Source organism: Phycodurus eques, chromosome 3 (genome assembly GCF_024500275.1).
Source record: "Phycodurus eques isolate BA_2022a chromosome 3, UOR_Pequ_1.1, whole genome shotgun sequence".
NCBI lineage: Eukaryota > Metazoa > Chordata > Actinopteri > Syngnathiformes > Syngnathidae > Phycodurus > Phycodurus eques.
The window spans coordinates 1,169,748-1,189,986 of NC_084527.1; the positions used below are offsets into that span (position 1 = coordinate 1,169,748).

At 44.6% G+C, this 20,239-nt stretch overlaps 1 protein-coding gene across 2 annotated transcripts in view; it reads left to right on the forward strand.

Moving 5' to 3' along the window:
• The window catches only part of srrm4 (serine/arginine repetitive matrix 4), a 42,419-nt gene that overhangs the window by 14,033 nt on the left and 8,147 nt on the right, over nucleotides 1-20,239 (forward strand). For both annotated transcript variants that reach the window (XM_061671337.1, XM_061671336.1), the window contains exons 2-10: nucleotides 5,430-5,496; nucleotides 6,362-6,459; nucleotides 8,463-8,549; nucleotides 10,473-10,556; nucleotides 10,648-10,674; nucleotides 11,288-11,341; nucleotides 12,316-12,390; nucleotides 15,469-15,559; nucleotides 19,613-19,842. In XM_061671337.1, the coding sequence (XP_061527321.1) occupies nucleotides 5,430-5,496; nucleotides 6,362-6,459; nucleotides 8,463-8,549; nucleotides 10,473-10,556; nucleotides 10,648-10,674; nucleotides 11,288-11,341; nucleotides 12,316-12,390; nucleotides 15,469-15,559; nucleotides 19,613-19,842 (813 nt within the window). The remainder of the gene's footprint in view (nucleotides 1-5,429; nucleotides 5,497-6,361; nucleotides 6,460-8,462; nucleotides 8,550-10,472; nucleotides 10,557-10,647; nucleotides 10,675-11,287; nucleotides 11,342-12,315; nucleotides 12,391-15,468; nucleotides 15,560-19,612; nucleotides 19,843-20,239) is intronic.

Genomic DNA, 20,239 nt, shown 5'->3' on the forward strand with positions numbered 1-20,239 from the left:
CAGCAAATTTCAACGTGCGTTCATCATGGTGAACATTTTAAATTGGCTCAGGAAAGTCCTCTGGGGGGGGGAAACAACAACAACCCTCAACTGGAAGTGTCATTAAACAGCTTCGAGTCTCTTTTTTGGATGAATTGTTCACTATTTGCCAAACTGTTGCTTGCTGTTATTGTTTATTTGCCATTGTTTTCCATGACTACTACTTGTAAAAGAGATTCTTAATCTCAATGAGGCTTTCCCGGTTAAGTCATTCCAAATAAAATCAATCAAAGTTGAGTTGCGTTCACTGTCACCATACAGTGCTCGTATCTCAAATATACACTCGCGAGTCAAAGCAAAGATTTGGCCGAACGACCTGTTCGTATCGCAAAGAACTCGCACGTCGAGTCTCTCGTATCTCAAGGCACCACCGTACTATTGATTTGCCTCATGTAAAGGTGCTTTTTGTGTGTGGAACAAACGAACTACTAAAAAAAGCCGTTGATGTAACATGGGTTCAGGATCGCGTACATGCTTGATGCATGCTATTCATCCGTTCCTGATTATTCTTTGTGTGTGTTGGTACAGACCACAGTTGATAAATCAATCCAAACGTGCTCTTCTTTTAAGATCCTCTCCGTTGTAAGTGCTTGTGACATCTGTTGGCAATTACAAACCCCTTGTATGCGTGCGTGTGTGTGTGTGTGGGGGGGGGGGGGGGGGGGGGGGGCGTGTTGGTGTCAGTGCCTCTATCGTTGTTTTACTGTACATACAGGATAAGCTGATGTGATGATTTTATATTCTTGCGAGAGGGAACATCAAGCACACAGCAACTGCAGCGTACGCAGCGGTTGTTCAAATACTTCTCGAAACTTCGTTCATTTTTACATTTTGTCCACCTCGGATTTAATCCAACAAGAACTTTACTCCCAACCGCAAACAGACTCAACAGTCAAATCCGTCGTTTGCCAGTATGAACTCCTTCGCTGCTGTGGACCTTTCTACTCGTCAAGCATATCGCTCATTACATTAACTGTGCAGTATTTGTTGCTGTTATTTAGGAGAAATGTGTCGCGATGCATTATTTATTTCTGGCCGTCGTGTTGACTTTGCCGGCGTCCTCTCCGCAGCTGTCGATCGACGCATTTGGCCCGGCGTGCTTCCCTCCGTCGCCGCCTCATCCTGCCGAGAGGCGGGAGATTAGCCGGCTAGCGCGTTATCGGCCGACGAGGCGGCGAACGGACTCGGAGACGAGGAGGGACGAAGGGATAGGGGAACGCTCCTCCGGGCTGAGCGATGGCTCGAGATGAGATGAGGCCGCGCGAGCGGTTTCGAAGACGACGCGCTCGGGCCGCGGGGTCGCCGCCGCTTGGACCGACTCGGATAATCCCGCCCTGAAGCTGTCAGGTTCTATTTCAAACACTTCCCAGGCGTCTTGATAAAAGTCTGTCCAATAACGGAGGATAGGTTAAAAAAAAAACCATCAAATCATTTTTCTCCTTTTCAAATGAAAGGAAATGCCGTTAAGTTGCCCAACAGTTTGGAATGTGTTGTTTGTTTGGAGCGCTGTACTTTACTTTGTACTTTATGAAAAACGTACAGTAGAGTGACATAATTGAATAAAATGTTAAGAATTCAACCGTTTTTGTTTCAATTCAATGTACTTAGTGCTGCTCCTTCTGGTGTGTGCGTCTTGGCCTCCTGGGGGCAGTATAATACAGACATACATGGAGACGGTCACAACTCCTCGGTAAGCTGCAGAAATATGAGTAGTTTTTCTCCGAAGAATGAAGAATACATCGCTGCTGTTTTCCACAAATCTATACAACTGGTCAGTCCCTACATGGGTCTGTTATGATTATTTTTTGGGACGTTAAGGACGAATGTAAGGTGTTGAAAGTGGCTTTCTCTCTTTGCTAATGGTTCAACAAACAAACTCTGAAACGTTTTTGAGATGCGATGATGCCATCGATATGCCTGTGTGTATTGCAGATATCAAATGCCCGATGCTAGCCGTTACCTTGTCGTTGGCGTTTTGCATTGTCTGTTAGCATTAAGCTAAATGCACTTATCTAGAGCAAAGCTTTTAACAACCGCATCATTCTTTCTTTTCTGTTAAATTTGAAACTCAACTTCAGCTGGGAGCGGCAAACAGCCCGAAGACTCTTTTTGGAACAATTGTTCGCTAATTCTGAAAAAATCAGCCCGACGACGGCTCGTATCTTGAAAAACGTCAAAGTCAGGTCACTCAAATCTCAAGACGCGACTCTACAACCCCAGTGGGGAAAGAACAAGGAGGAAATGTCTTATTTCCCACCCGTTTCCCCGCGTTGCTTGTTCCTTCTCGAGGAACAAAGGGCAGCGTCTGAAACGAGCGCCCGCGCCCCCGCAGGACCTCGACAGCCGCGGCCTCCCTGACACTTTAAGCGTAATGAAACCATCGAGCGCAAATTGAATGAAGCTTCTTTCCATAAAAAGATAATGGACTCGCCGCACCGGCTCTCGAAATAACAGGCCGCGCCGGCCCGGATGAAGCAATTTGTTATCCGACTTTGAGGCCAAGGTCGCGCGCTCATTGATCGGCGCGCCGACGCCGAGCCGAGGGACGGACGATAAGGTGAGCCGCGCCCGCGATGGGATTTGGGCTTTAGTGTCAATTCAAGCGGCCGTTCGTCTGGCCGCGCCGAGGATTCTCTTTCGGCGTGTCGGTTCCGATCTGCGGCTCGTATGCTGCCCGTTTGTGGCTGCCGTTTTTGGCCGTGCCGATGCAAATGTCATGAAACTTCTCAGGGGTGGGGATTTTTGTCTGATTTTCTTATTTCCAACGTCAGCTCTTTAAATACAGTAATCCCTCGCAATTCCACGGTTGATTTATTCGGGATTTGGCGCATTACAGATTTTCAAAAACAGATATAGCGATGTCGTTATCATGGTGTGTGTGTGTGTGAGGCCTCTCACATGACACAATATGGAAAAAGTGAAGCACTGTGAAAATCGCTATAGCCGTGCGTACGCATGTGCACGCGCGCGTTTGTGTGTGTGTGTGTGTGTTTATAAAGTGTCAGGGATTACTTCCACACGGCAGCAAGTGAACGCGACGGCGTATAATTGGAGGCGGGTGGTGACGGTCCGACAAGACTTTAAATGAGCTTCCGCGTCTCACACACACACACACACACACACACACACACGAAGCTATTTGCACACGCGAGCTTCCTAAATGATACTCCTTTAATTGGCTGATGACGTCGCAGCAGCCAGATGGCTTTTCTCATTGTGTCGGAGCAGCTGTTGATTTTTTTCCACACTTCCCTTTCCAGTCGCGAACTCTCATCCGTCAGCCAGCCGAGTCGCCGCTTAAACACATTTGGCTCTGACGCTATCTAATTGGACGCGTGTTTGGTCTAACGCCTCCGCTCCGTTTTGGAGCTGCGCGTTAAAGACCGGCTGTCGTGGGAATCGGCGCTTATCCGCCAGGGGTGTCGAACTCCTTTGAGTTCAGGGGTCACAGTCGGGGCTTGACACGTGACCAAAATGTGGGTGAATTTCAATTGTAGTTTTCCAAACCACATCCGGAATAACAACCTCGTGCGATGTCAGACGACTCCCATGAGCGCTGCCCGCACACGGTGTTTGCTCATTGGTCCATTCGTGAAGCCTTTTGCTGACGTCACTGCTGACGGCTGAGTTTGACGAGCTGCGAACGCTGTCGCCAAAACACGTACAGGGAACGAAATGGACGACGTGTGAATGTGCGAGTCAAGGCCTCTTTACACTTCGCGTTGCATCACGTGACCGACGCGCTGGCCCGCGCGGCCCCTCCGCGTCGCTCGCGCACACGGCAAAAAATGCCTCGGAGGTCATCTCTTGTGATCGGCCCGTTTTAGTCACATGCTGTGATGACCGTGACCGTCTTCTCGATCGATTTTGCAGCATAATTCAACGTATCATTAGGTCATCTCGGTCCATTTGTTCCAGGGTCGCCACTGTTGTCGCTTTGTTCCTCGTTACGGAAAGGAAAGCAAGAACGGCTACCAGAAACGGGCAGAAAATGCAGTGGAAGCTCCACCCACTACCAGCCGTAGCGACACCCGCGACTGGGAGGTGAACTGCAGTACATTTTCAAAACTGCGCTCGAGTATAAAGGCAAACTGCGTGCGGGATACCCGCAGTGACGTCAGCGCGAGTATCAAGAAGACTTAAGTATGTAATGGGTTTTAATAAACAAACATTAATTCAAGGTAAGAGTCTGCAGGTTTTTGCCCCAAAAGAAATTCTTCAATCCAAAATAAACACGAGCAAATGTTGCGTGACTGTTTGAGCAAAACAAGTTCGGATGTGGAGCCCTGGTCACATTCACCCCAATTTGATCGCAAGTGGGCCGGATCAGTATATTCCTGGCCTAATAAGCTATTCATAACGACGATTCCAAAAAATCTTCCCATCGTTCTGGTGCAAAAAATGACAAGTACGTTTGGAAAATATTCACATTTCAGAATCGGAATCACGAGCAATTTGCCTCCTGTGGTCGGAGCCTTTTGCTTACTTGTGAGACATAAAGACATGCCGGTAATGCCGGTACAATCTAGTTTTTATTTTTGTAAAATGATCCATGCATCCATTTTCAACAGCGCTTATCCCGGTTAGGGCCGCGGGGCGCCGGAGCCTATCCCGGCCGACTTCGGGGCGCTGACAAGCGTTCGCGCTCACATTCGCACCGTCACCGGAACTGAACCCGCGCTGCGTCAGGCCGGCGGACCGCAACACCGTCAGTGACCTTTTTCAAATGAATGAATTATATATATTTGTTTACAATTGTGCCAAAAAGATGCAGAGTTCTGGCAATTCGAGCAGTTTGAAATGACTGAGAGAACAATAGTCCGGTGCAATGGCCATTGTGCGAAGGGCGCAGAAAGACATTTGTTGATTGTTATCTTGTTTCCAAATCTTGCTTCAAATCGTATTAGCAATCTGAAATTTCGTCCATCCATCCATCCATCCATCCGTTTTCTGAGCCGCTTCTCCTCACACAACCCTAACCCTTGTTTGACAGCCTCCTAGCGTTGCACGGTGCTCTGGGCTCCATTGTTCGTCGCTCGCTCGTCTTTCTTCGTGCTTTTGGCAAACGACTGAATTGTGCCCGGATTTTATCGGCAAGGAACAGATCGATGGTCTGAATTTCGAGAGCTGGGATGACAAATGTATGATTGGACTTTGTTTTCGTTTACGAGAGCGGGACGCCATAATGAAAGGACGCCGTGCCTCTCCCCTCCATTGAAAAGATCTGCCGCCCGAAAGTGTCGGACCGAGCGAAGAAGCGTTCCGACAAGTCGGAGTGCAAAATGTGCTCGCCCTCGGGGAAAAAAAGGGCGAAGCCAGCGCGCTAAATCTGCCCGATTGGTTTTTGTGTCGCTCCGACCACAAAACAAATTTTTTTGTTTGTCTTTTAGTCCAGAGGCGAAGGCCGACCAAGCGCCGGACGACCACCAGACGGACGAGATGGCCGCTGACCCCAAGGTGACCCCACCATCTGCAATGAAAATTAAAAACAAAATTCGAATCTCCTAAAATGACTGTTGTTGTTTTTCATAATTGGTACAATCATGAAGTCAGTCGTACTATGATGAGAAAGAGTGCAATTCATATGAGAACGGAGTCATAGCGTTACGAGAAAAATGTCGTATTTTCCAACGACAATGTAGAGACCACAAAAAAAGTTTGAATTCGCACAAAAATTAGGTCTTAGTATTGGTTTACTCGGGTTGCTAACATGGGAACATCAAAAAAAACTGTTGTAAATTGACAGCAATAAAGTTGAAGTTCAGTAAGACAAAGTCACGATATTACAAGAAATAGAATGTGTACGAGAATTAAGTCTCACTATTACTTTAGTCGGGTAGCTAACATTGGGTCGGAAAAAAAGCATTTATTGTAATTTTACACCAATAAAGTCACAATTTAGTCAAAAATAATCAGAATAATACGAGAAATAGCCAGAATTTGTACGACAATTAAGTTGTAATATTACAAGTAGTCTGAATTTATAACCCCCCTCTTCCCAAATGTCTAACTTTTACCAGCTTTTAATTTGTAATATTAGGTAAGTGTGAACTTTTTCTATGCTAAACACAATGGACAAGCTAACGAGCCAACGAATATGAGCATGGATGTCACTTTAATTACAAACATTCAAACGCAAACACGGAGCAGCAACACGTACAAACAGAACATACGACAATTCTCGCAGGCATATCAAAAGAACAATATGGCGAAAATCCGCACTACGGCACGGCACGGCTTGACTGGATGAGAAAATAAGTTGGAATCATTTTCCTCGAATATGATGTCATCAGTGTAGTAAAACTGAAACTGTTTTCTCCAGCCACGTGACGACGCCGACTCCACGGTGCCCCCTATTGGCGGGAAGAAACACCACCGCCATCGCCACCGCCGCCGCCGCCGCAGCCGCCGGGCCAAGAGGTGAGCGAGATCACAGAGCGCAAAGATGATGACGAGTCATGATTCAAAACCTTTCCCCGCTTTCGGATGCGTGCTTCGAAAAGATTTAACGTGTTGACAATAACAGATTTTAGCGCAACAACGATCATCATTTTCTTTCATAATGTTAGCACTTTTTCTTTCGCAATATTTCCACTTGCAAAATTCCAACTTTTTCCCCCGGTGATTTTCCAATTTATTCTCCTATAAATGGCATTTTTTGGGTCATTATGTTAGCACTTTTGGCTCTCGTAATAGTTTCACTTCATTCCCATGAAATTCATTTTCCGATGTATTTATTTCCGGCAATTTTTTTCACATTTGCGTTTCTTCGTAATATTTTGACCTCGTTGTCACAAAGTAACTTTTCTTCATTGAATTCTCATTTGAATTCCAACTGTTTATTCCAATGTTAGCACTTTCGCTCTCTCGTGATGAAAGCTCTCGTGTTATACCGTGCCTATCCGGGGGCCACTGCTGCTTCTGTCAGGGCCAGGGGCCAGCACTCAAAAAGGATTTGTGGCGGAGCCAGTATACAATGGCTTCCTCCTCGTACGAATGAAAAAACAATTTCTTGTAATGTTCCACCTTACTGATTGTACAAATGACGACATTTTCTTGCAATGTAGCAAGATTGTCATTCGAAAGTACGTAGGTATTTTCCCATAATATTACGACTTCATTCTTGTATAAATTCCAACCGGTTCTTGTAATATTAGGATTGAATTACTGTACAGATGACAACTTTATTTTGTAGCAATATTCTTTTTTTTAATAATATACTTGTTCGGAAGTATGACTTTCGCCCCCTCATAATACTACGCCTTCATTCTCAAATGTTGAGAATTTCTTCAACTCGTACAACTTTTTTCTCCAAATATGACGACATACTAAAGTCACTCTTTTCTTGATGGATCATTTTTTTTCTGGCTCCGCCTTCATTCCCTTCAAATCCTTTTTGTCATCCTCCATGATTTCCCGAGGAAAGGCGTAAAATGAATCGACGTCTGGCCCGCCGTCTCTTTCAATTGCGGCACCTCCTGCAAACAAACTTTGCTTTTGGCACTAAAACATGCAAATGATGTGCCACGCACGTGCACACACGCACACCCGTCGGACACAGAGTGCGCGCCTTAATGAATGACAAAGTGTTGCGATTAGCGTCGGAGGCTAGCCGGGCCGGCTGAGCCTAATCACGTGTGATGCGTCCGGGCGCCTAATGCTCCCAAACCGCCGAGTACGTTCACGAGGCTCATTTATTGAGAAGGCTCCTTGATTACTGAAAGCACTTTGTCGCTGCACGCGCTCTTTGCGCTACCGACGGCGCCGCATCAGATTTTCGTTTGAGATGGAATCCCCGTTTATTGCGATGGATTCGTTCCAGACAAACTGCGATCGGTGAAAATTGGCAATTGGGATCATCTTCTTCGTGTATATTAGGGGTGGAACGACGAACGATTTTTTTGTCGTCGATCCATCGGTGACTTTATTGATATTTTTCCAACCTTTAGAAACATTTGTTTGGTTTGGGGTTATCGGATCTACGGTAGAATGAACTAATGTGAACCAATAGATTTTCTTTTAAGAGTCAGGACAGATGGACCTCGCTGCACAAAAACGTTTACTCCGTGAGCTTTCTTTTTTTTTTTTTCTCCTAATGTTACTTTTTTTTCCTCAACATTGAAGCATTATCCTTATATAAATTATGAATTTTCCTGTGAAATTGTGTCTTCATTCTTGTGTGAGAATAATCCCCCCCGTAATATTGAAACTTTTTTTTAAAAGTAAAACCTTTTTTCTTGCAATGTTCCAACTTTATTCCCATCTAATTTTTTTTCACCTTCCCCCCCCCCTTCGGAATATAACAACTTTGTCCAAATCCAAGTTGTAATTATGCTCTCGTAATATTACACATTTCTTTCCCCCCCCCCACCCTTGGTTGCGACCCTATTCTCATGCAATGTTTTTTTCCCCCCGCCCTGCAGCGCCTCCTTTGGCGAGGAGCTGTCACTGCAGCCCAAAGCCAAGAAGAAGAAGAAGCGAAAGTCCGAGCGCAAAAGGCCGAGGAGAAGGTGAGTTTCCTTTTTCGCGGGTACAGCCGACGCCCATTTATGGCGCGGGTTACGGAAACCATTGGTGAAAATATGCTATTTTGAGAGAGCATTTTTAAAAAATATATAGTTTTACCCCTCTAATGCACTTTAAACACATTAAAATGCATTAAAACACACTTAAACTTATGACATGTTAAATCAATATTTTTGTTATATTGCTACTTTATTTTTGAAGAAATAGGATTTTAAATATATGACTTCTTTCTTGTAAGAATTTTCCTCAATGTATTTTTTGCCTCATGATATTCCAACTTTTTTCTGAAAATGTTACAACATTCTTCTTGTCAGAATGTGAGTTTTTTTTTTTTTTTTTAGACTTTACACCGTTCTGATCGGCCTGATCGGTATCGGCCGATAATTAGCATTTGATGCTGATCGGCTTTAAAGTCGTAATTTACTCTGCGTCCCCGTTGTGTACAGTGTATTTGAATCCAAAGCTAGTTTATTTGTAGCCTTGTTGCGTGTCTTTTGTCATAGTACTGTAAATATCTGCAATATGTCGGCGGCGTGGGACAGACAACACGTGATGCCCGGCCGGATCAGACGACAAGACAAATTTACACTCTTTCACGATTGCACTCTGTCAGACTACTGCAATAAAATGTTGTATTCCGATACCACCGCATCCTGTTTTTTACGATCACCGGAAGAAAAATCACCTTTTATTGTCATGAACATGCATGCAAAAGTTGTTCTGTGCATTTTACCCGTCACACTGAACACATACACATGTTAGCGGAACACATTGGAGCAGGGGGCGGCCGAAGCGCCCGGGGAGCATTTCGGGGTATCGGCGTCTCGCTCGAGGACACCGCAGCCGTGAGTCCGGGGGATGTCGGCGGACGGTCCGGTCGGGGGTCTTGAACCGAGGTCCCCCACGGTGGCGGGCAACGATCTTAACCATTAAGTCGCGGCCGCCCTTGTTAACGATCACCGGGCTTCGTCTTGTCAACTCAAACGCGACTGGGTACTCGTTACCATGGCGACAACAATGGATTGTGAGAACAAATTGGGGAAAAATGTGTTGGTGGTCACCGGTATTCGGGAGAGGACGTTTGTTTCAAGCTCGCTTGAGGTATGTTCACTTACTTTGAATACGATACGGCTCGCAAGCAGGCGACAAGACGTTATGTAGCCTAGCACGCTCGTGCTAGCACTAACGCTTGTAAGCGAACATGCAGGCTCACTAAGTGCGCGCGCCGATCCCAGCTATCTTCGGGCGAGAGGCGGGGTACGCCCTGAACTGGTCGCCAGCCAATCGCAGGGCACGTCGAAACAAACAACCATTCGCACTCACGTTAACCCTACGGGCAATTTAGAGACTTCAATCAACCTATCGTGGATGTTTTTGGGATGTGGGAGGAAAGCGGAGTACCCGGAGAAATGCCACGCAGGCACGGGGGAGAACATGCAAACGCCACACGGGCGGGGCCGGATTTGAACCAGCAACCTCCGAGCTGTGATCTTATTCTTGACTTTTTCGAAATACTGCGACTTTATTCTTGTGATGTTGTTTCTCATAGAATTACAACTTTGTGTGATATTTCAGGGGAAAAGTAGTGATATGATGAAAAAAACTTTGTACTCACACAACTTTATTCTTATAAAAGTTCGACTTCATTCTTTTGTAAATTGGATTTTTTTCCCCTCACGATATTACAACTTTATTTTTGTGCAGTGGAGTTGGGCTTGGACCCTCTCTGCCTTTTACGTCTCATCTTTTAATCACGCTGCACGTTCTCCAGTAGAGCTCAGTACTGCTGCCAGGCACGTTGTGGCGCAAGGTGGTACTACACTGAAGGCGCGCCACTCTCAATTTGGACTTGTCCGTATCCTGCAAAGTACAGGAGTGGAGATTCACTTTCGAATTGATACTTTTAGGTTGCCCTCCCGCAGCCTCTCTCCGCTTAGGAAGAAGAAGAAAAAGAAGAAGAAGAAAAGCTCCAAGAAGAACAAGCGGCATCGGTAGGCGTCGCCTCCTTTGCTTCCATCATACGTCTTAAAAGCAACGTTACACTGTATAGAAACTGATCCAAATTCTCATTTCTCCTTCCAGATATACCACCAAAAAGTCCAAACACGGGTATGTCGCTTGAATTGAGAATTTTTGCCATGGTAATGTTTATACACAGTGTCTGTGATGGGAATCAAACAAATGACTGTACGCGCAAAGTACAAATACATTTTACGGTCAGTTATGTTACTTACGCAACATACTCAAGTAAAAGTACTTATTTTAACTTTGTAGGACAGGGTAAAAAAAAAAAAAAACATGTACAGACTGAAATGTACTTCAGGACAAAAGCAAAAATGAATGTTTATAGTCAAGTATATTCTGGTAAAAGTAGAAATAGTGATTCAATTCCTGTACTTAAGTACATTGACGAGCTTGTAGTTTTTTGTTGTTGCTTTTACTTAAGTACGAAAGTAAAAAAAAAAAAAAAAAAAAAGTACAAATGCATTCACTCGATGTAAATTGCCCGTGCATAAACGTGCTTATTACGCGTTTATTTCCTGACTGCATGTTGTAATAAAGTGCTTGAGAGTCTTTAGTGAGTTACTAGTTAGTTAGTTAGTTGGTGATGAGAAGTGATTTTCAACACAGCCCAGGTCGACAAATGGAGCAAAACATGTTTGAATGGTTTGCAAGTGCAGAAGCTGAAGCCGTTGTCGTGTTTGGCTGTGTTTGCTTCCAGCGGCTCCTCCGGTTTCAAGCGGAAGAAAAAGGATGAGCGCAAACGCAAGAAAAGGTCAGTCGCGGATGGGACAAAACAAGAAGAAAAACATTTCCAAAGTTTGACTCGCTTCTCTTTTTTCCTGCACACGCAATATGTGTTTCGCGTAATGATAGGAATTTTTTTTCTCATCCCCTTTTTCATGAAATTACGATTTTGCCATAAAATGACATTTCCTGGTAATGTTACCACTTGATTTTCTTGGAATCTCATTTTAGAACGTCTTTATTCTTGTACCGATTGACTTGATTCTTGTACAACTTCCCACTATTTACTTGCAACGTCTTCTCTTTCTCGTAACATTTTGCGCAATTAACCACCTTTTTTCCTGGAATATTGTTTGCATTCTTGTACAAAATGACAACTTGTTTCTTGCAGTTATGGCTTCACTGTCGTACAAAATGTTTTCTTTTCTGTCTCGTGTTGTTCTGGCTTTATTGTCATACCAGTTAAATGTTTTTTTCTTGTATATCGTCTTTATTCTCGTACAAACGATAACAACGGTAATATTACGACTTGATATATTCTCAAAACTAATTCCGAGGTTATTGTTGTGATATTTTGACTTGATCCGCATACAAATAGTGACAAATTTCTCAGTTTGACAACTTTATTCTAGTGCTTAAGTAATTAAGAGTATTCTCGTAATACAATGTCTTAATTCTCGTACACATTTCTGCACATAAGTATTTGTAATGAATGACTTCTCGTGCAAGTTACAGCTTTATTCTAGTAATATTCCGACTTCTTTGTCCTACAAAATGACAACTTTATTCTCGTATTAATGATGACGTAAATTGACATCATTGACTATTGCAGTATGTATGGCTACTTGCTCTGGTAATGTTACAAGTATGTTGTCACAAAAATGATTCCTTTATTATTGTAACATTATGACTTGATTCTCGGACAAAACTTTTTTCTCGTGATTTTAGGACAGTGCTAATAATCCTACAATAATAAAATGTCTTTCCATTTGTGTTCCTCAGCTCTCGGACCGGCTGGCGTGGGAAACGGCGCCACGGGAGGTCGGCGTCGGACCGCCCGCCGTCCGCAGAGGACAGGTGGGACAGAACACGCCTCGCTCCATCTTCAAGCACCCGTTCGGTTTGTTGGTGGCCGTTTTCGCGGTTGGGCCGGCTATTGTTCCGAACCTCACCGTTCGATTCTCTAGGTTGCTCTTCAATTCGATTTCGATTCTTTAGCTTGTGATTCGATTCGATTTGACATTGATTTAAATGCTTAGATGCTGAATCGGTCCGAATTAGAACTACAGTAGACCCCCACGCGCACGGGGTTTGGCACGCACGGATTCATCTTTTTTTCTTTCTTTTTTTTTAAATGTCTTTTCCAATTTTGTCTTTTGAAGTGTTTTTCATTTGTTATTCACATTTTTTTGTAGGGTGGGGGGACCAATCCCAAAAACACTTCCCCACTTATTCAAGAATTCTTGGGATTCAAACGTTGATTGATTGATTGTTGTAATATTACAACGCCCATCCATCCATTTTTCATAATCAGTTTTTGTGTGTGCGTTTTCTGCTCTGTCCATTTAAAATAATGTCCTGTTTTTGGATAAAACGCTGTATTATAATGTTTTTCAATTGCGACAAAATCTGATTAATCCCAAAAATAATCAACAGATTGATTTTCAAAATAACCGTTGGTTGCCGGTCTGGTGGAATATACACAGGTCGTTGACTCCAGGGCTGAAATGATGAATTGAATCCTCGCTAATTAAAGGGATTGAAATAAAACTGGACTTACTCATGTTTTGGAATTAAATCAGGAAACAATCTTGTCTTTTGTCATTTGAATGAAATCTTTGCAAATAGAGAGGCAGTCAGAGAGGAACTTGCAGTGGCTTGGCGCCCCCCCCCCCGTTTCTGAAGAACAAACGCGCAGTTCAACTCAAATGGGAGGGAGTCAAGGTAGAAAGGCCGATTCGCGCAGTTATCTTATCTTGAGACACCATCAGGGAAGGGAAACACACAATTCAGCGACGAGGTACATTTGAAAAAGTCACACGACAACAAAGAACTATTGAAGTCATAAAAATGCCACAGAAACTGTGGGATTATATGATAAAAGAATATAGACTATGTTTTGTCATAACTAACTAGAACTAAAGGGGTTTTTATATAGCTGACCTGGTTATTTCCTAAAATGTCCACTGAAAGTGTCTTTGTTGTGATTGGGTTCGGAATCATTGATTCATTCCCGTAGTCGGAGCCGCTCTAGTACGACAACAGACAGTCAATTGACAGAGAGACAGAAAGACATTGACCAAAAAAATGTAAAAAAAATAAAGGGTTAATAGTTATCTGGTAATGCCGCTACATTAAACATATATTTTTTTTTTTGGACAATTGTCCTCTCGCACTTAGAGCAGTTCGAAAGACTAATATTGCAATAGCATTGTGCAAAGGGCGCCGAGACGTCACGCGAGTCGTGCGATAATCTGGGACAATGTCGATGGTGCAAATGTTGCAGATCCTCCTCAGTCAGTGTGCAAATGGAGCAGATGCTACTCTGGCATGAGTGGCCAGTATTGGTCAACAACAGATATGCCGATAGCGCGGCGTGGCCAGACGACGACAGTGACTGCACGAGTCATGTAGAATTGGCAGCAGGGAAGTCATAAGTGCAATGTGGCCCGTGACAAAAATGACTTTGACACCCCTGTCCTATCTGAACACCACAGTGATTTTAAACAGTGACACCACCGTCAGACGTACCTTAGGATGAGGTCGTGACGTGGACAGAAATCCGATTCTTCTTCTTTTCCTAATAAATGTGGATTTCAACTCTTTGCGGTACACAGCGCCAACTACTGCACGGGACGGGCGTAGCAGTCAAAAGGCGTCACTGATTTCAAAATGCAAATCACGTCTCCTTTCCACGAGACGTGCGGTGCCGTGATATGTCAATCATCTGGGGGGTCCAATCAGATTTCAGGGGGGTCCAACGCCACCCCGGCCTCCCCTCGGGCTCCGCCCCTGTGAGTGCGGATGGTTGTTTCTATGTGCCCTGCGATTGGCTGACGACCAGTTCAGGGCGTGCCCCGCTTCTCGCCAGAAGATAGCTGGGATGGGCTCCGGCACGCCCGTGACCCGCGTGAGGAGAAGCGCTACAGAAAATGGATGGACTTAGTCGTTGAGTCATCAGTCAAATGAAAAATAGTTTTGGAACCCTTGATAAGAATTACAACGTTCGAGAGCAATTTATCTGACGTAACATCTTCTTGCGGTCAGACTCGTCAGGCTAAAATCCGGCGGGTGGCGTGAGGCGACGTCCTCACTTGATGTTATCACAGTATCGACTCGGATGGCCGCTGAAGCAGAGGTGACTCTTATCGCAGCGCCGCAGGAAACACTCGCGATATTGACAATCTTCGAAGATGATTTTTTTTTTTTTTCTTTCTTGTGGCAACGGGAATTTTTTGCGGTGGAAAGTCTTCTGGCGGTTTGCTTTCAAATGCACAGTTAACGGGTTCTGCAGGCACGAAAAGAAGAAAGTATGAAAAATCAGTATGAATTGACATTTTCTCTGTTTTGCGATAAAAGCGATGACAAGGAAAAGAGCAAAGAAACTGATGCTCGGTGGAAATTCAATAATTAAAGTAGCGGCCGTCCCTCGGATAAATGATCACATTTTTCCCCGTCTTACAATTTATTCATATTTCATATTTCCGCTATGACATTTCTCAAAATGGTATGACTTAATTCTAGTTTGCGTGTTCTCCCCGCGCCTGCGTGGCTTTTCTCCGGGCACTCCGCTTTCCTCCCACATCGCAAAAACATGCATGAATTGGAGACTCTAAATTGCCCGCAGGCGTGACTGTGAGTGCGAATGGTTGTTTGTTTGTTTGTATGTGCCCTGCGATCGGCTGGCGACCGGTTCAGGGCGTAACCCCGCCTCCTGCCCGACGACAGCTGGGATAGGCTCCGGCGCGCCCGCGACCCGCGTGAGGAGAAGCGCCACAGAAAATGGATGGATGGATGAATTGGTCAGTTTACAATGTAGCATTTCCAATTCGATGAGTGCCTAACATTTTTTCATTTGATTTTGACGTCATGAAATCCGAGGTGTTTGTCAAATAAGTCAGCGGGTAGTTGATGTTTGTGATGATTTGCTTGCAGACAGACGGCGTACAAAAAGGAAACACGTCCAACGTCAGAGGCCAAGTGGACGAGCGGCGGCGCTGCAAAAACCGTCCACCCCAGCGCCTCCGTAAGTTACTTCTCGTCACTCTCACCTTGTCTTGTTTTTATTTTGTTTTTGTTTTTTATACCAGCCCTTGCAGCAAAGGGAGAGATGTCATATAAGCGAGTGTGCAGATACGCGTCGTAAAACGCGAGCTTCTCGGTGCAAGATGAGGGAAACGTCGATCGGGCGCTGCGGCCTTCGTCAATATTTCAGTGCTCAACTCCAGGACGAGGAGGACCAGGAACGTTTGCATATTTGCTCTCCAGCACTGACAAATCCATACAAATTTAAATATATATATATAGATATATATATATATCTATATATATATATGGTGGAACAGTGGTTGACTGGTTAGCACATCTGCCTCACAGTTGTGAGGTTGCGGGCTCAAATCCGGCCTCGCTTGATTGGAGTTTACATGTTCTCCTCGTGGCCGCGTGGATTTTCTCCGGGTGTTCTGGTATTTCCTCCTACATTCCCAGAACATGCGTGGTAGGTTAACTGAAGACTCGAAATTGCCCGTAGGTGTGAATGTGAGTGCGAATGCTTGTTTGTTTCTATGTGCCCTGCGATCGGCTGGCGACCGGTTCAGGGTGTACCCCGCCTCTCGCCCGGAGTCAGCTGGGGGAGGCGCCAGCACGCCCGCGACCCGAGTGAGGAGAAGCGGTAAGAGAAAGGGAGTTTACAGTGTTGAGTTTTCATTTGGTTGAGTGCTAAAGACCTTTTAGCAACTGTTCATATTTTATTTGAATTGAAAGAAAGCCGACGGTGTTGTTTGCAAAATGCTGCCTGTCCACAATGCTCCATTTATGGTGACGGTTTTGTTTGTCTGGCCCCCCCTTATATGCGGGACCGCCGCTCCACTTACACGTGGCGTCCAACGCGTGCTAACGAGCGACGCGTTTCGAATCAGCGTCAACATGAAGAAATCGCGTGGAAAGAAATCCCGAACGAACGGCGGAAATATTTTTTGGCAAATTGCAAAACGGACGCAACCGAAATCCCGCGATCGACGGCTTCCGCTCGACAAACGTTTAACGAGACTAATCGGGTCGTCGTAAATTCAATATGCAAATTGGCTCAGGTGGCTTCACATTTGCTGAAAGGGTCGCTTTTTCGGTCGCTGCTAATGTTGGTTTATCGCCCGTGATTCTACAAACAAAAGCCAATTAATGCACATCTAATTGGGAACGATTTTAGCTTAGCGTGGATTTGCGACTCGAGTGGAGCCCAACCCCCCCCCCCCCCCCTTAAAGCCCTTTTCTGTCCGGCTGCATTTTCAATAAACATCAGAAGAATTAAAACATTTCAAAATAAGCTGAAAGCGTTTTGCAAACTCCACTGTTTCACAGCTAAACTGATCCAGCACAAAAGGCATACAGATCGATACTGCAAGGCCATGCAGCTGAACAGCACCAGGACAGGTCAAAAAAAAAAAATGCCATAAAAATATGACAATATGACAATGGCACTGGGGAGTCGATGGCCGCAGCTATCGAATATTTTTGTACTTAACTCTCTTACTGAACATTTTATCGAATCGAGTATTAGGATCAACTATCTTTGCTTGGTTAAAGAGCAATTATGAATACAAAATTGCAAAAATGAACCAGTTTGTTTCCTTTTTAATGCAATCGGCAATTTTTATTTCTTAGGTTCACCTTGTGCTTAGCAGCAAACTGTATTTTCTTGTCTCGAAACATTTTAAGTGGGAATTTTCAAACAGAAATACTGTATGAATACATTTCATTTTTTTTAAATTTAGCATTTCTATCAAAAAGATTAAAAAGGGATGAACAGCCTTTTTGCAACTTCATTTCAGCAGCTAGCATTTTAGCATGCGAACCAGCTGACGAGGAAAAAAGAAAAATATTCTTTCTCGTTCTAGAAGTGTTGGAAGTGTTCAATTTGTTCCTACTGAAATGAGAGGAAATCAATATTTGCTTCATTTGACTTCACCTAAACCTTCCTCAGTTTGGGAGCAGGTTTACGCTCCTTTCTTTCTGGCCACCTTTGCCACATTTGTCACCTTGCGTGACGGAAAGTTTGGCCACTTCCACATCGCCTGCTAGTACACGTTGGCTATAATATGTCACACACTGCGTACAATGAGCAAAACCTGCAAGCACCCTGTAAGAAGCCGTTATGGCCGCTATTAAACAAGCCACCAATTCATGAATTATTAATTCATTTCTACACGATTTTGCCCTTCTGACGCTGACTCGAAAGGCGTCGCATACGGTTTGTAAGTGGAGGGGCGATTTCATTTGCGACGTAAGAGGAATCGATCATCGATAAGCGCAATCGTCAGGCGTATTCGTAGAAATGTCATTACTTCTCAAGAAAATGGTTTCCCGTGACTTTCCCGAGCAATGACTTAGATTTTTTCCCCCTGCTTGTTTTTCCACGTAGAAAGCTCTGTGGTTTCATGTCGGTTACACCCGTGACTAGTTTGAATGTATTGCGGCCCGCGCAGGTCATCTGCAAGCGATGTCGGCGGGAAAAGACGCTCATTTGAATCATGCTTTTGGGTCAAATCAATCTTAAAAAAAAGAAAAAGTCCTCGTGGCGCTGAGTGATTGTCTTTTTCTTGCCAATTCACCTCTCTAATGATGCACTTATGTTGCCCCCTTTTTCTTCCACCTTCCCTAAGGAGGAAATCTCCATTGGTAAGTGGATGCTATCCCACGGATTGAGGGGTGTTCAAGCTAGGCTAGGCTAGGCTAAGAGCAGAAGGAAAGGGGCTCAGTCATGTGACCTGTAGTCAAGGCGCTCCACGGCACATCGCCATTTTCTTTTTCTACAGCTTCAAACGACATTTTTGTTTGTCCAATGAGGCTTCTCGGCCGCCTCATCCCGCCTTCCTTTGTTCCGTCTTCTTCGGGGAGCGATAGCCGCTAGATTTTTGGGGGTTTCTTTTATAAACAGTGGTACCTTCCCTTGCGAGTTTGTCAAGTTTGCGTGACGTGGTTTTTGTTGTTGTTGTTGTTGTTGTTTTTTTTGCTTTGTGTTTTGGGCGAAAAAAAAAAATCAAACTTCCACTGAACTTCACAACATCCGCCCGCCATCAGTTCACATTGCAGTCAATGAAAAACACTTCCCGAAGTAGTACGAGCGTAATACGTAAAGAAGAATAAACTCAGTATCAGTATGTTGTACGATACTGACGCAACAGGATGATATAAACGCTATAACGCTGTTAAAATAATTTCCAAGCTGCAAATACCATGCCCATGAAAAGATGAAGCTGTTGAAAGTGAGAAAAGCACGGCCAAAAATGGAAAAAAACAACAACAAAACTTTCAATATTAAGTTCAGAGAACAGAAAAAGTAACAATTAACTGATTGACTGCCAGATGTTTTGGAGCATTTTGAATCATTTGTGAAGACCCGCCCAATTTTGTGACACAATAAGAACCAAGCCCACCAAATGACTGAGTAGACCCTCTTCTTTCGCGGGGGGGCACTTTGTGACTAGCTTTTCCCGTTCTGTACTAATCAACAGTAGAGCATGGGTTGGTTTCACCACCGATTTCTGACCGAAAAGCGCAGAAAACAAGCGTTTGAACGGTGACTTTTACGAGAACGGTTTTTGCTTTTGTGACACCACAAACTACAAAACAACCAAAACGAGAGTGAGAAAGGCCTTTTGCTGGGCGACGCTGACGCTGACTCACGGCGTCATCTTTTCTCCCGATGGCTAATTTCCATTCCGTTCGCTCAGCTGATTTGAGATACGAGTGATTCGAGTTAGCGTCGCAGCGACGAACGGACTCAACTCGTAAATCCAAGGGTACCACTGTAAGTGTTTTAGTGAGAGCGCAGTTTCTTCTCTATTCTGACTTTAAATTGAATTTCTTTCGTGTTCAATTGCATGCCTCAAATTTGCATGACGTCTCTTTTAGCGTTTCAAAGATTGAGGAGTCGAGAGTTTCAGGATATTTTTTGTCAAACAGAGAGAACATTTCGCGTGTTTGTTTTCACGGGAATATGAAGATGATTTCAAGCAGTTAGCTGCAGGCTCCACGCGGCAGCTCGGGCTCCTAATTGTCGGCCTCTTTTGTCCGCCCGCAGATGTTTTCGTCCGAGCTTTTCCGAGGACGAGCGTGCCGGCGGGCCGGGCGCCCGCACGACTGCGACTCCGGCAACGACACGTCGTCGCCGCCGTCCGGCAAGTCGAGCGTGGCCGACGACAGCGACGGGCCGCGGCCGCGCGCGGACGACGCCTCCGACTCGGGGAACTCGCTGACCAGTTACGCATCCGGCGGGGAAGACGGCTCGGGCGCCGGCGCGCTCCCGAAGAGGTGACGCACTCAATGACAGGCCGCCATTCCGCATAAAAAAACATCAGACGATTTGGAGATGAAGTTCACGTTGAAAGATATCACGCTATTTTTCGAATTCAATATAACTTCAGTACTTTTGTCAACTGTAATGTTACGAGACTTTTATTACATTTTAATTATTGATAAAATGAAATGAAAACTTGTCACATGACACTTAAAAAAAGGTTCATTGCACAGTAGGTGTATGTATGGCTGTAACAAAAAATTCTTTTGATCATGGATTAATCTGCACAGGCGGACATTGATGATGCACAATTGACATTGTTCCAGATGATCACACCGCTCCCATTTCTTGAAGTCTGCGCCATTTGCACAACGGTCACTGTACCAGACGATTGCTCTATTAGTCATTTCG